Below are 14481 nucleotides of genomic sequence, written 5' to 3'. Positions count from 1 at the left end.
CTGTGGGTATGGCTTGTTGAAAATGGCAACATAGCACCCTACTGGTTACCTGTTTCAGTGACTGCTAGATTCCCTCCCACTGCTGATTTTAAGCAAGAGGGCATTACCACAAACTTTGCAAATCTCATCTTTGGCTTAAAACTGAGTTTTGTTTTCTCTGGATATAATGCCGCAGCAGTAGTAGTAATCCTCCATGTCAAACTTTGCCTTCACTTAAACTCAGTCACCTGTTTTCTTCTTAAGTTCAGGCTGTTGAAAAGCATCACCAGCAACAGGGCAAACTGAGTGTAACCAGAGCATTACTCATGCAACAAAACTGTACTCACAAAGGGTTTGAAATCTGTTTTTAAATAGTAGTTCAAATATTTCTTTAAATATTAGTTTAAATATTTGTTTCTTTACATGGCTGCCCCAGTCCTAGGGTGAGTGTCCCTTCATGTGTGTGTGTGTGTTGGTCATAGTGGAAGAGCCACACAAAGTTTGCACCATTTCCTTTTTTTAACCTAAATCAATTTCCAGACCAATTTAGATAAATTGTAAGGAGTTCTTCTGAGGCAAGGCCTGAGAATGGAGCTTGACACAGATAAGAGTGACATAATTCATCATCCACAGAGGTTTTGGCACAATACTTGCCTGAAAAGTCCCTCAATAAGCAAACAGTGCATTAGCACCTGCTCTGCAACACCTTCCCCGTTGCATAATGGTGTTTGTGCTGGGGTGTTATTAAAAGCCCAGGCAGCGATTCCATCCTGCGTCAGCCTCCGCTACCGGCAAAGCCTTGCGTAGTAGTTGCAGCGTGCTTTGTTGTGCCTTGTGCAGGCTGGGAGACGGGGCGCTAATTAACCAAGGGTGTCAATGTGGGTAGGAGGGCCCCGCTCGCACCCGTCAGCCGGTGGTTGCGGTGGTATTGTGGGCACCCGGGTGGTTACCCCTGCCCTGTGTGACTCTGGGCTGCACAGAGACAATTGTGATAAAATCAAGATTACTGTCTTCAGAAAAGCCTGTAGGGTTAAGAGTTTCCAGATACGGCAACAGACCTGTCGGTTCAGGAGCAAGTCCTAGCCCGATCCAACAAGGAAGGGCATTTTAATGAAACTTTAATTCTTTGCAGCTGAAGCAAAGTAGGATTGTGGTTTTAAAAGGTGTGTTGGTCTTCAACTCTGAGAGCATTAAGAAAAGGAAATAAAATAAACCTCTCTGCATTCCCAACGTGCAGTAGCTGATGCTGGCCAGTCCCCAGGCCATCAGTAGCTGGTGCAGCTCTCCGTAGCAAGCTCTTCAGGCGCTGTTTCCCTCCTTGATGTCTGGTTGCTGGATGCCTCAGAGGCTCCCTGTGCCATTGTTTGGCGGGTGACAATACAAATGAGCATTTATTTATTTGTCTACTGCCATTTAATTGTCTCCTGATTTATTATCTGTTATTAATATTTCCATTGGATGTTTTCACTTACATTCCAAAGTCATTGGGGCATTACTGTCTTTTCCTTATTTTTTCACTTGTTGCATTTCATATGCACAGTTCCCTTAATCCCCATATCTCCTCCTCTCTGTTGCATATAATCTCTTATCTTTTACCTGCCTGTCTCCTACATGGCTGGTTTCCTTTGCATTTTTAAATGTTATTTAAAAACTAGCAAAGATTCAGACTCTGGAGCCATCAGGACTCACAAGGTGCTGCCTCTGTGCCCTTTCTTTGCAGCCTCAAAAAAGAAAATGCAGGAAGACACCAGTCCGCGACCCAGTCGAGAGGCCCTGATACACCAGTAACAGCACCCGTCTGCCTCTTGTAGCTTGTACTCCCAGCAGCACGTGGTGATCCGCTGTTGGTACCAAACTCCCCTGTTTGGGTGGGCAGGAGGAAGCGGTGTTGAACAGGGAGAGCACAAGGAGGTTTCACCTACGGCTGTAGGCACAGAGTGGCACAAAGAGGGGTGGCCTTGCTCTGGTGGCCCATTAGGGTCCTTCAGGGCTTCAGCTTTGCTTCAAGGGCATCCAGTGTGTCAGGTGTCTCCTAGTGATCATATACCGTGGTAAAATTGTGCAAACTGATCCCACCTACGAAGGCGTACTTCCACACTCATGTTTTCAACCTGTGAGGGGAAGCCTTGGGCCAGGTTTGACAAGACGTTCAAGTACCTAGAGGTGCAGGTGGATGTCCACAGGGGTTTCTGAACACACCAAGGTGACCATAGTTAAATTTCACTTGTACTTGAGCGTCATGTACAGTGGTCTTGGAGGTCAGGCCATTTATGCACTGGCTGAGCAAGACCCTTTTGCCCTTGTGTTTGCAAGGCCCACGACTCCCAGTTTTCCTGGAAGACAGAGGGAGTGAGGCTTGACAGCAGAGCCTGCAGCTCCACAACAGTCCGACCTCACAGGAGCTGGTCCTGGTTTTCCCTTGTGCTAACACTGGCAGGTCCAGGGAACTAAACCAGCATTTTTTCACTGGGTTGGGTTTTTCCCCTAGGTCAGCTCAGACTGTAGTGGAACCACATCCCTTACTCTGGCCTGTTCACTGCCTTGGGGCATAGACCTGGGGCCACTGAAGCTGGAAAGGACCTTGGTGCTGTAAACCCATCCTAGAACTCCCTGCGCTGTAGCCTGTAGGCAGGACCATACATGGCCGAGCTGCCATCCCTAGAATTCCTGAAGGGCATACCTGCCTGTGTCAGGCATGGGCTTTGGTTTGTGTGTAACCCCTTGGGGAACCGTTGTAATTCCTCCTCGGTGGACTCCTCCTGTGCTGTCAGAAACATGCAAAATCCTTCTTGGTTTGTTTTGTTTCAAAACATGAAACCTGATTTATTTTGCATAGTTTTCTCATTGACTTTTCTGAAAGAATTATTACTCACAGATTTTTTTTTTGTGTGTTCTAACTTCTATTCAGCTTACTGCATGCTTTCACCTTTCATAGCTGACTCATGACTTTTTATTTTAAATGAACAAGTGGGATGATGCTTAATTAAAACTCTTGGAGTGGAGGTGGTGATCATTAAAGGGTGATGATGTAGAGGGTGACCTCCTCTGTTTATCCACAGAACTAATCGGGCTTGAGAGGTGGTTGTTACGCCACTGCCCTACCCGGAGAAGCCGCCTCTGAAGCACAAGAGGTTAATTCGTTCTCTGCCTCTTGGTCTCTCTTCTGTGACTGCCAAGAAAGGTAGCAATTACAGTGTTATCTCAGGGGATGCTCCCTGATGTGGATAATTGTGGAACTGGGAAGCCACACTGATATGCTTAGCGAATTTCTTACAGGCCAGAGAACAGCCCAGGCCTGGTCAGTAGTAAAAGTAAGTTGTTACCTAGACTAAATTTGTGCTAATACCTTAGGGCAAAAGGTGACATATCCATTACAGGTCCCTTGAACCATCCAGTTGTTTGAAGGATCAGCTCTATCCAGCCACAGTCAAGAATGTGGAACATACCTTAAAGGGCAAGTCGGTTTGTGCATGTCTTTTTATAGTTGGTTTTTTTTTTTTTTTGGGGGGGGGGGGGGGGGCAACTTCTGTAGTGTAATTTATGCTTCAGATAGCAAGTATGCGTGCTGTCGTATTTGTTGTGTAAAAATAAAAAAAAATATAGCAGCACATTCAATTTCGTGGAAGCAGCCGGAATTAAAAGAGATAGTTAAGGAATGACTTTCACAATTTGCAGATGCCTGAAGGGAGTTATGATAGCTGGTTCTTTAGCCTAACATTCAAGGGTGTGATACGATCCAGGATCCAGTGTTTGAGCACTGAAACACAGCAATCTGAGATTTAAAAAAAAAATAGTTTCAAATAATTCACTACTTGAAACAATTTAACAAGGGCTGTAGTGGATTTAAAAGGAGTTGTAGCGGGTTTTTCATTGCTGGTACTTTTAAATGAAAATCAAATGTTTTGTTCGTGCAGACCGTAATTTTAGGAAAATCTTACAACCACATGGGTTCAGGCTAGAAGATTGCAATGGTTGTTTTTGGCCTGATAATCTTTAAGTGCATTGCCCAGAACAATATAGTAGTTTCTGTGCTCGAGCCAGAAAAGTCCGGGAAAAAAGAGCAGTGCGGCCAACTATTTCTGTATGCCCTCAAACCCTTCGGTGTCAGGGAAAGTGTTAGCAAGATCGGGGACAGTTTGGCTGCCCAGTAAAGTAAGTGAACGTCTCTTCTTTGGCTTGGGTAGGTTCTAGGTCAGGAAACTTTGCAAACTTATCTGCAGCCATTGTGTTGGTTGTGTTGCAGAAGTCCCCAAATGAGATTCTCCTTTTTGCAATGTGCTGTGCAGACGCGATGAGCCCTCGCTGTGGGGAGCTACTAAGAAAAGGTCAGGCACCCCTGGAAAAGGAGTAGACAATATATGCAAATTGTTGGTATTTAATTCAGTCATGTAGTGGGAAAGAATAAACATTATTCCTGACATTTCCATGTTTGATTAATGATGAATGGAGTTGGCAGATGTTCAGCTGGCCACCAGATGGGGTCTGCTCAGTCCAACAAACAGAATAGAAACAGTCTGGGTCTTGTAAAGCCAGCACTGACAAAAGCTCTGACAAAATCTCTAGTTCATCCAAGTGATAGGCCAACTTTGACCTCAGAGCAACTTAGCAGTTTAAGAATGGAGGTAGTACAACCAGTGAAACTGCTTATGGAAGTGAAATGGGGTGTGGAAGGATTGGAGCTCGTTAATTTGCTGGAGTTTCAGCAGGTTTTTTTCCACTGCAGGAGCCACAGACTGCGGCTTTCATTTCATGGGCCTGGATCTGTGCCTTGTTCATCCACCTACGGTTACAAATGTAATTGTAAGGTCTCTGGGCACATCTCATGGCACAGTCGGTCAGTGGTGGGGATGTGCTGTAGCCGACGGGCTGTTTGTAACGTCGTTAACCCAGGACAGGCTTTGCGATGTGAGATCGGATAGCCCAGTACTGGTCCTGACCCACCAGCCTGCCTTTCTGTCGGGCTGCGGCTGGCGATGGTCCCTCAGCGCACGGGGGTGGGGATGAGGGCTCTGCCCGGCCCGCCTTGAAACCCGCCTGTGCCCGGCGCGGCGGCGGGGATGGGGACAGGGATGCTTCTCTGAGCGCCTCTGCCCGCGGCAGCTGCCGCACCTTTACCCGTCAGGGCGGGCTCCCCGTCGCACCCTGAGGGCAAAGTCATTCAAATTTAGAAGAATGAATTTAAATTCATGCAAATTCGGTTCCTGGGGGAAGCGATAAGTGTCTGCGAAGTGCCCCGTCGCCGCCCCGCACGGCGGGCCCGGGCAGATAAGGCGCCCCCGGCCGCGGGTTCCCGGGGGTGGGGGGCTGCCGCCTGCTGCCCTTCGCAGCGAGGCGCGGGGGGGGTTTGCCGCTTTGACCCCGAGATGCAGCGCGAATGAATTCCCTTAGGTAATGACTTCCCCAGGGAGACGGAGAGGGGGAGGGAAGAGGAAAGAGGAAATTTGACCGCGGTGTTCACGGTTACATCGGCGGTGCCGGAGGGGAAGCTGCCCGCCCGCCTTTGAAGCCAAGGCACCCGCCTCTCGGGGCTCTTCATGTCCGCCCTGGGGGGCAGCGGGGGAGTAGAAGTGAGGGGGGGCAGTTCTTTGTCCAGGGGCATTGCCCCAGTAGCTCGGGTGTTGTTTTCTGTGCATAAGCTGGGGCTCGGACGCCTCTTTCTCATTTGAGATGTGCCAAGGGAGGCAGTGATGGACATCTGCTCCCTGTGGCCCTCAGCTTATTTTTATTTTTATTTATTTTTATTTTTATTATTCTTTTATACACAGCGATCTAAAACAAATGTTTTCCCGTCCGTATCCGAGTCCTTAATGTCTCCGTGCGCTTCGATGCGCGGGCGGCAGGACGGCGCTGGCCGGGCCGGGCAGGGTCAGCCCGGGGCGGAGGGTGGGGTGCGAAATCTATTTCGGGCGTAAACACGAACAAAAGCGTTGTCGCTGAACCACATTGTCCGTCGTGTCCTGAGCGCAGACGTTTATTGCTTCTGCGAACGCCTGGTCCCCCGCGCAGGCAAGCGGCGAGGCCAGCGACCCTTCTCGCCGGGGGTCGGGAGCAGGAGCGGCTCCCCCCTCCCTCCCTCCCCCGCCGTGGGCAGCACTTCGAAGGGAAGGTCGCTGCTGGGAGAAATTCCTCTCGCCGGCTGATGGAGGAGCGGTGAGGGGCGCCCGGCGCTGGGGCCGCGCTCCTGCCCCCGGCGGGGGATGCCGGGGGTCGGAGGGAGCCCCCCGGGAGGCGCTGCCGGTGCCGGTCCGGGGTGCGTTTGGGGAGGAGCGCTGGGGAGGCTGCCCCCTCCCTGGCTTGCAGGGAGGCGGGTGGGGGTCCGCGGGGGGCGGCGCAGGTAGCCCTCCCAGCAGGCGGGACGAGGAGGGGAAGCGGCGGCGCTGCCCGGCTGGGGCAGGGCAGGAGCAGCCCCCCCACCCCCGCCGCCCCTCCCTTTCCTCGGCGGGGCTGTGCCTGGCGCTGGCCGCTCCTCCGGAGCTGCCCTCGGAGCGGAGCGGCGCGCCGGGGGTGCTGCCCGCGCCCGTCCCGCCGGAGCCGGGGAGCTGCGGGCGCCTCGCCGGGTCTGTCGCTCTGTGCAGCCCCGGGGGCAGCGGGGAAAGGGGCTCGGTTTAAAACGGGGAGTGCAGCGAGGGGGCGTGGGGTCCGCTCTGCAGCGGGCATCGCCTCTCCTGCTTCTCGTCCCCCGGCTCCGCCAGAAGCCTTGCCGCTGTTTCGGTGCTCTAAAGAGGTAATTTGCGGGTTTTTGTGTCCGCTTTCCCTCGCGGCTCGTCCCCCGGAGAGGCTGGGTGGGTGCCGGGGTCTTCGCGCAGCGGGCGGGAGCCCGGAGCGGGGGGTCCCGGGGGGCTGGGGGCGCCTCTGACCCACCGTAACGTCCTTGAAACTCGGGTAGGACGGGAAAAAAAACAGCTGTCCCTCAGGGAGCTCTGCCTGCTGGAGGAGGCATCGTCTCCGGCTCCTCTGGGATGAGCGCGCACGGCTCGGCGTGCCTGTCAGAATCAGCCGGGCTATGCGCGGGATTCTGTTTTTACAACTCCGGTCTTGTGACTTATTGAACACTTTCTTGAAGTGTTTTCTCTGGAAACTTGTCTCAAATGAGGGCTGTGAGCCCTAACAAAGAAGGGTGTTGTTCGGGAGCCAACAGGTGACGGGGTGAAACCTGAGTATATGTGTACATTGGAGTAAAGTCTGGCTGCTGTTTAAAATAGAATTTAAAAAATCAATGGGAGACTGTAAAAGGCAAGATTTATTTCTTTCTAAATCTGTGCACTCTCTGAAGGAGAGAGGGAGGAAGCATCCGTGAGAATACCGCTTCCTCGGCTAGAGGTCTGGGATTTGCCTCAATGCAGCACGTGCTTGTGTTTCCATCAGCGCTACACAGCGCCAAGCACAATACGTCCCAATCGGATGTGTTGGCCTGGGGAGATGCTTTGTCACGGTGCTTCCTCCTTTTGTTAATGCAGGTACTGGCTTTGCAGTACAGCTCGTCAAAAGAACATATACTGAGAAGGATCGTCCGACTTACAGTTGGAAAAGGGATCTTTGCGCTAGGATGCTAGAGGAGGAAAGCAGTTAACTCTTCTGTCGGTCCTTGTACGCGGGCTAACAAAAGGGGAAAAAGTTCTTACTTCTAGGTCCATCTAAAGGTCGGTTGAATGAACAAGTATACAAGCTTCATTCCTTCCTCTACATAGAACAGCAGAGTTACTCAAAGGACCCAACAGCTGAAGAAGTCGCTGTATGCTAGTGCTGATACAAATTTTGCTCATCAACTCTGGATCCAGACTTCCCAAGTACAGACCTGTAGAGCTGGCTGTAAATACATTACTTGGACTGTACCTAGGGAATGGGACTTTCTGATCATTCATGTAATACGTAATGGTTATTTTATGGTGGTTTATTGTTGCTGTATTACACCCTTCCTCTTCTAATGTAGTTATCAGGAACCAGAGATTAAATAAGCAGGTGAATGGGCTGGCCATGCTAATCTTAACACGTTGAGCCTTCATTGTGAATGGATGCATGTGATATGCATCTTGTATCCCCTATAGCCTTGTTAACAAGCCTTCTAACAAAAAAGTTGTTAAACAATTTGCCCTGCAGGACAGAGTAAAACAGCAGGGGATGGGCAAGGAGATGTTTGTCTGACTGTGCTCACAAATCATGGCCTCTTCTATCTGGTCAGAGGTGAACATAATCACTGAGCTGGAAATCCTAGCACGGGGATAACCTACGTATGGGGTTCAGCAATAGCTTTGCTCTGCTTGATATCCTAACATTTTATGTACCCATGGGCTTGTAATTAGGAGTGTAGTTTGTCTTCACAAATTACATACTATTTGTCATAATATGGTCATTTTAATACATCAATAGAAAAAAAAACATATTAATTGCTTTTCTTTTTAAATGAAATTTAGCTGTTTAATTTGATTATGTTATTCACAGTTGTCAAGCTGCCAGTGAAATACCTCCTTCTAGGCTATGGAGTTTTTTTTGAGAAGTAGGATTTGGACGGAGCCAAAACCTCAAAATGTTCCACAAACTTCAAGAAAGCAAAACAAAACATCCTTGCTGTGTTTTGTAGATGTCATGGAACGAGCAGAAATACCACCTTTCTACGCATCCCTCAGAAAGCATTTATTTTTTCAGCTGTTGTTTATATTCATTTGAATCCTCCTTAGGATGTAATCATTTTAAACAGATCACTTTAAAGGATGAGCAGTGTTGGGGGGAAGGGAGGAAGAACCCTGTCGTTTTAAAACGCAAACCAAATTACACTTGAGCAGCAGAGGAAGGAGAACTCCTAAACAAGCAATTGCTAGAACAGTTCTGCAGATAGCCTGCTGTTAAGCTGGGCTGGTTTAGAAGCCTCACTCTCAGCAATGCCACAGTATTTGTGACATGGCCGTATTGATCTATGGTGTACCGTCAGTCACTTTATAGCTGGTTTAGTATTAGCCCTGTGGTAGTGTTTTTCTTTTAAAGTGAACACTGTCCTTTGAGTAATCTCGGTTCTTTGAGATCTATGAACCTCGCTTTAAACATTTTCAATCGCCTTATCTAGGGAGGAGCACCCTGACTGTAAGGTTGCATTTTGCAGTTGGAGGTAAGGTGTATTTTTCCTTTATTCTCTACCAGCCATACTTTCAACCTGCCCTGTATCACCGGGAAAATGGGCCTGTGGTTTTCTCTTGTTGGAGCTGGAGCGCGTGCTGTCTGAAATGAGTGGGCCAGAGGTGGCAGCGTGGTCTCCCTCATACCAGTGCCTTGTCTTGTCTTTGGAATTAGGCAACGCTCTTGCGCTTATGTACCTTTGCTATACTTGAAATCCTGATATTACCCAGCGCTGCTTTTTGCTACGTAGAAGTAGCATGTAGCCTTAGTGTTCAAAAATCCTCAGAAAAGTTAGGAAGTCTTCATGGATTCAGATTTTGGTTTGTTTCCTTGTCTTTCAAGAGAAGAAAGTAAGTCAGTGAAGTTTAATCTTACAGAGAGAGGTTTTTGAACAATCAATATGAAGCAATTACTCAGTTACCTGTGCATTGGGTGTCGTGTGAGTGGGCCAGGGTCCACCCCGCTCCTGTGCCTGGGGACTGGCAGAGCTGAACCTCTCTCTTTGCCTAAATTACATTTCAGATCCGCTTCCTGTGGTGCGGTTGAGGTTGAGCTGCTTAATGAAATGTTGGCAAAGATGTTTCACCTAGTGACACATTTTATTGCTGGGTTATTGGGCAGGAGTCAGTTCTTGAAAAATGACAGTCTGACCAACATGAGTTCTCATGATGCAATGCTGTAAAAATTGGAAATACCAGCTTAGGTGTCAGCAAGTGGCACATGATTGTAAAACAGGTATCTATGTCTTTCTGAAGGGAAATTATAAAACAGTTCATCTCCGGCCCAGATCACCTTGCAAGGACTTGGGCTTCTCGGTGATACTCATGGTGATTTTATACTTAAGAATTATTTGGGTATAGATGATGCAGGACACAAGCTGCCAACCTGAGCATCCCCATCCGTCTGCAACAGCGAGCACTGTTGCCTTTTTTTTGCTAGAGTGATTTCTTAACTGCATCACAATATTCCTCTGTCCCTCCTTCCTCATTCCGCAGTTTTATACAAGCAATAATAAAAACATACCTGATGCTTGACTTCATTTCCACTAGTACATGGAGAGGCGAAACAGTTTTGTATCACTTATCATTTGTTTCTGAAGGGAGTTAATTCAGGGGATCTAGTACGTACCAGGATGTCTTTCTGTTTTAAATATATAGGATTGAGCTTTTAGGATTGAGTTTGGTTTTACTCACCTTCCTTTATAGAGATTGTAGTATGGTGATGTGAAGCTCGAAAGCTGTTTTGCTAATCTTGAGTTGTTCAGCTAGAGTAAGAGTTCAGAAATTTACCTGACAGCTGACAAGCTTTGTAGAAATAGCCTGTTCTCAAAGGGAAGGTTGGCAGGTTTGCTTGCCCCATCAACTATTAAATGAATCTTTTTATTACAGTGCAGCTATGCAGCGTAATAGAAGTGCGTTGGCATCTTAGCAGTGCATCAAAAATAGTGCATATGTTTTCGAACCAGAAGTTTTTGGAGTAAAGTTAACAAGTTAGTTTTTTTGAGCGCTAGCCCAGTGGAAGAGTTAAGTAATCCCATTTCTCTTTATTGGGTGTGGGAATGTATAGATGTATTGAACACAGGAGTAGATAGACTGTGTAATACTGAATATAATAATTTATCCGAGTTGGTAGCTTTGGATGCGTGTGGCCACTTTTTATGGAGCAGGTGTGGGTTTATGTACTGAATCAACAGAGCCTGGCACTAATCAGTGCCTCACGCTTGAAGGAGGAGAAACTTATGCTGAGTAACTAGCAGAATACTCAGGAACACAGTCTTAAATCTTTTTTCCACCTGTGATCTAGCAGCAACTTATTTTCTTTAATATGGTGGTGATGAGACTGGAAATGTAATGTGAGACCCCCTAGAAGTTTTTAGATTGCTCTCCCTTTTAGACTGACCAGCAAGGTTATGTGTCAAGGAGATTAAAATTTTCTACAGCTCAAATCTAGCACTGAGAAAATTGCATTTGTGTTTAGATGAACAGGTGAAATAATTGCCTAACAGGGGGAAGGCGCAGCTCACGTGTAATGTTGTACTGTAAAAGCAAGCTTGTTTCTAACCCCAGTGGTCAGGATGTCTGTCATGGTAGGATACATCCTCTCTGCTTCTGGAAATCTGTATTTCACTGAAATCCCTGGTCTCAATTTCCTAAGAACTTCTGCTAGAACTTATGTAAGATATTTATCTTAATAAGCTTTTTACTGCCAAATGCTACAGATGTTGGTGAGAGCCACCTTTGCCAGTTGCAACTCAAAATGATCCCACTGATACTAAGCTTTGCAGGCTTCATGAATCAACAGGAGCATCTCCCTGTAGGGTTTTAAATTAACAGAACAATCATGATGCATTTTACAGAGCCTAATCTGGCATAATTGGATTTCAGATACTTAACTGGACCAACGCCCTTCTGCTCCGATACAGCTAAAACAAAGTCCTCAGAGGAATCCAGCAGGCGCTCACTGCTCTGTGCCTACCTTGTGAAAAACAGGGTGCCACTTGCACAACCGTCTTTCCCCAACAATTTCTTTAGTTTTTGACAAGCGGTTGTCATGTCTTTTGTGTTACTAGATGGGTGGTAGCAATGACTTCAGGAAGAGCTCGTGTCATTCCTTTTATTAGTATCTGCTCAATGAGTCTTTCCTAGGTATACCTACATACAACCTGTGATGTGAAACAAGCAGAAGTGTAAAAGATGACAAGTGTTAATATTGAAATACATTGTGGTTGCCAAACCTGGTAGTGTGTGTCTAGTTTTCTTTTTCTTGTGTAGTTTTATTTTTATAACGCCTTTAAACACTTTTAAATTGCTTGTAACAAGTTGTAATGATGCTTCAATAATTTATTGTTCTGGGCAACACCAGGAATACTAAACTGTTGTAAGATCATTTACACTGATAATTAGTTTTTGCATGTTCAAATTTATTAAAGCTCTGTTAATATCTTCTTCCAGATCAATTGCTTGATGAGCTGCAGCTGAAATATTTAACGCTTCACACTTATGCCATTGGAGATGGAGCCCAAAGCCAACAATCTTGGTTTTGGGTGTCAGCGAAGCTCAACATCTGACGATGACTCTGGCTGTGCCTTGGAAGAATATGCCTGGGTCCCCCCAGGCCTCAGACCAGAGCAGGTACTAACTGTGCTTCTGCATTTTTAAAATAAACCTTGTAAGGACTGTCTAAGGGAATGATATGCTGCCTCTATAAGCCTAATTAAATTCTTATAAATTCTTTAAATTCTTATAAAACTTAAATTCGTCTGGAACACTTTTTGTTCTGTTTCCTATTCCAATGATGCTGTGTTTAGGGAGCTCAAATCCTCAACACCGAGGTGTTTTATGTTCCAAAAACAAAGTTCCCAGTCATGATTTTTCAATAAATATGTGCTGCAGAGGTATATATCGTCAAGTCTAAAAGCAGCATAGAAATTAGCTTTCTCCTTGAAATAAATTGCTAGGTTAAATTAAAGCTCATGGCATACCTTGTGGCATTATGCAACTTGGCCATACTTTGCTGCGCTCATACAACTCCTTAAATAATTAGGCAGTTGACATCTAGAACATGTATGTTACTGCAGTGCACATAAACAAAAGTGTTCTGTCACTGTGACAGGCAGTATTGTATTTTACACTTGTTTAAATAGTTGTATGCCTGCCATTTGTTCATGCCAAGCTTGTTCTTGTAAGGTTTCTGGAGCTGACACTCATGGGTTGGTTGGGCTGTTCCTTCCTCTCTCCCCTTTCTTCTTTATCTTTTATAACATCACAGTAATGGAAATAAAAGTGAAATTATTGATGCGCAAGTTGCTATGGGAGATCAAAATGAACCTCTTGTGGTATTCATTTACTTGATAATATTGCAGCTGTGCTGAAGGTGTGTACTCGGTAATATCCAGAACTCAGACTTCAGTGTTAAAAGGACAGAGTGGCTTTGTAGTGTCTGCTAACGGAGGCAGAGCAGCCCTCCTTCAGCTGGCGAGCTAATACAGTCCCTAGTTATAAAAAGTGCAGAAGATGTCTCCTTTTTGCTATGCAGAGATTTTCTCAATAATGAATAAAGTAAAAAGTCAGCAGGAATGACAAATAATGGGCTCTTTTTAGGGAAACTCTTTTCATCACTTAACTTAAGCATATATAAGGATCCTGATGAATCAGACCTTAGGGCAAACAGCTAGCTAACATTCTACCGGAACAATTAAGTGCTCTAAAATATCCTCTTAATCCAGCTAGCTCAAACTCACAGAAGACTTTTTTTCCAAGAAGAATGACTTATTTTGAGACCAGTGCAATAAACTTGAGAAAAGGGCATAAAGTATCTTTAAAGCTTCACTTCTTACTGCATGTTGTTATCTTTTCTTGCAGCTTCTTGAAATAGTCAGTAGTAAGTGGGCTTACAGTAGACTTCTGATGTTTAAATTTTGGTTAACTGGAGACCAAGTCATGTTTTGTACAACCTTTCTCACGTAATTTTGATTGCTTCCTGAGTCAAGTGACTGATTACTGCTTCTTTTTCATGTCTTGCACAGTAATAAGCTGTTGACCTGAGCGTTATTTAACTCTAGATGGCAAGTAATATTTTTGCCAATAGTCAGCTCTTATTTACAGCCCCAGGCCTCGTGACAAGCTGGAAACTGCACAGGAAAAACAATAAATCTGTAGCTGTTCCACAAAAATATTTTTTGCCATTGGGCTTTGTCATAGTGTTCATTACAGCTTTCCTGTCATAATTTTCTTCTGAAAAAAAAGAAAAGAGTGAAGATTGATAGGTGTGTACACCTAATATTGATTTCTTTATCAAAAACATGCAGCCTGTGAAAATTTCATAGTTAATTTGCATCTGATTGAAATGTGGCTGGATGCAGCCTCCTCCCAAGGGAAGGATGTTTCCACCTTCTTACCAAAGCCCACATGGAAGCAATGAAAGCTGATGCTGTGGGTGAACCTGATCAGCAGGAGACTACAAAACAGCTTTTGTCTCAACAATGTGTAAAATGCAGAGAGCAAATTAAATTTGTTTATGTAGTGGCTGTTTTCTGGAAAGCTTCATGCCTTGTGTGGTAAATCGCAGAGGGAAACCTGGAAATTCCACGGGGTTGTTGACCAGCCCTGAAGGGGGTGGGAATAATGAGAACATGAAATGTGCATAATTTATGATACCCCCCTAATTATCACTGCAAATTGCATTCCAGAAAAGCAATTCAGCAGCTGGGTGCTAGTTTTATCAGAGACAATTCAGGTTTGCTGAGCTGGTTCATCTGGGTCTCGTATTTTCAGCACAAACCCTGTCACAGGTCTAATGTAGCGTGACCTTCTTCCTTCGTAAATGAGACCCGAGATAAAACAGTAGCTGAAGGGTGCTTGCAGTGCCTGGGTGATGTGTGCCGCTCGGTCTGAA

General features: G+C 46.1%; 1 protein-coding gene across 3 annotated transcripts in view; it reads left to right on the top strand.

The window, feature by feature from the left end:
• Positions 1-14481, top strand: part of PRICKLE1 (prickle planar cell polarity protein 1) — a 70275-nt gene that overhangs the window by 48391 nt on the left and 7403 nt on the right. Inside the window, exons 1-2 of one of the 3 annotated variants that reach the window (XM_068402390.1) lie at positions 6643-6703; positions 12039-12218. In XM_068402390.1, coding sequence (XP_068258491.1) covers positions 12087-12218 — 132 coding nt within the window. In that variant the 5' untranslated portion in view covers positions 6643-6703; positions 12039-12086. Of the gene's footprint in view, positions 1-6642; positions 6704-12004; positions 12219-14481 lie in introns of those variants that run through there. The other 2 variants (XM_068402389.1, XM_068402391.1) reach the window with 2 other exon arrangements.

The sequence above is a fragment of the Nyctibius grandis genome, chromosome 5 (genome assembly GCF_013368605.1).
Source record: "Nyctibius grandis isolate bNycGra1 chromosome 5, bNycGra1.pri, whole genome shotgun sequence".
NCBI lineage: Eukaryota > Metazoa > Chordata > Aves > Nyctibiiformes > Nyctibiidae > Nyctibius > Nyctibius grandis.
The sequence above is the reverse complement of the archived record's forward strand: the minus strand, read 5'-3'. Positions and strand labels throughout refer to the sequence as shown.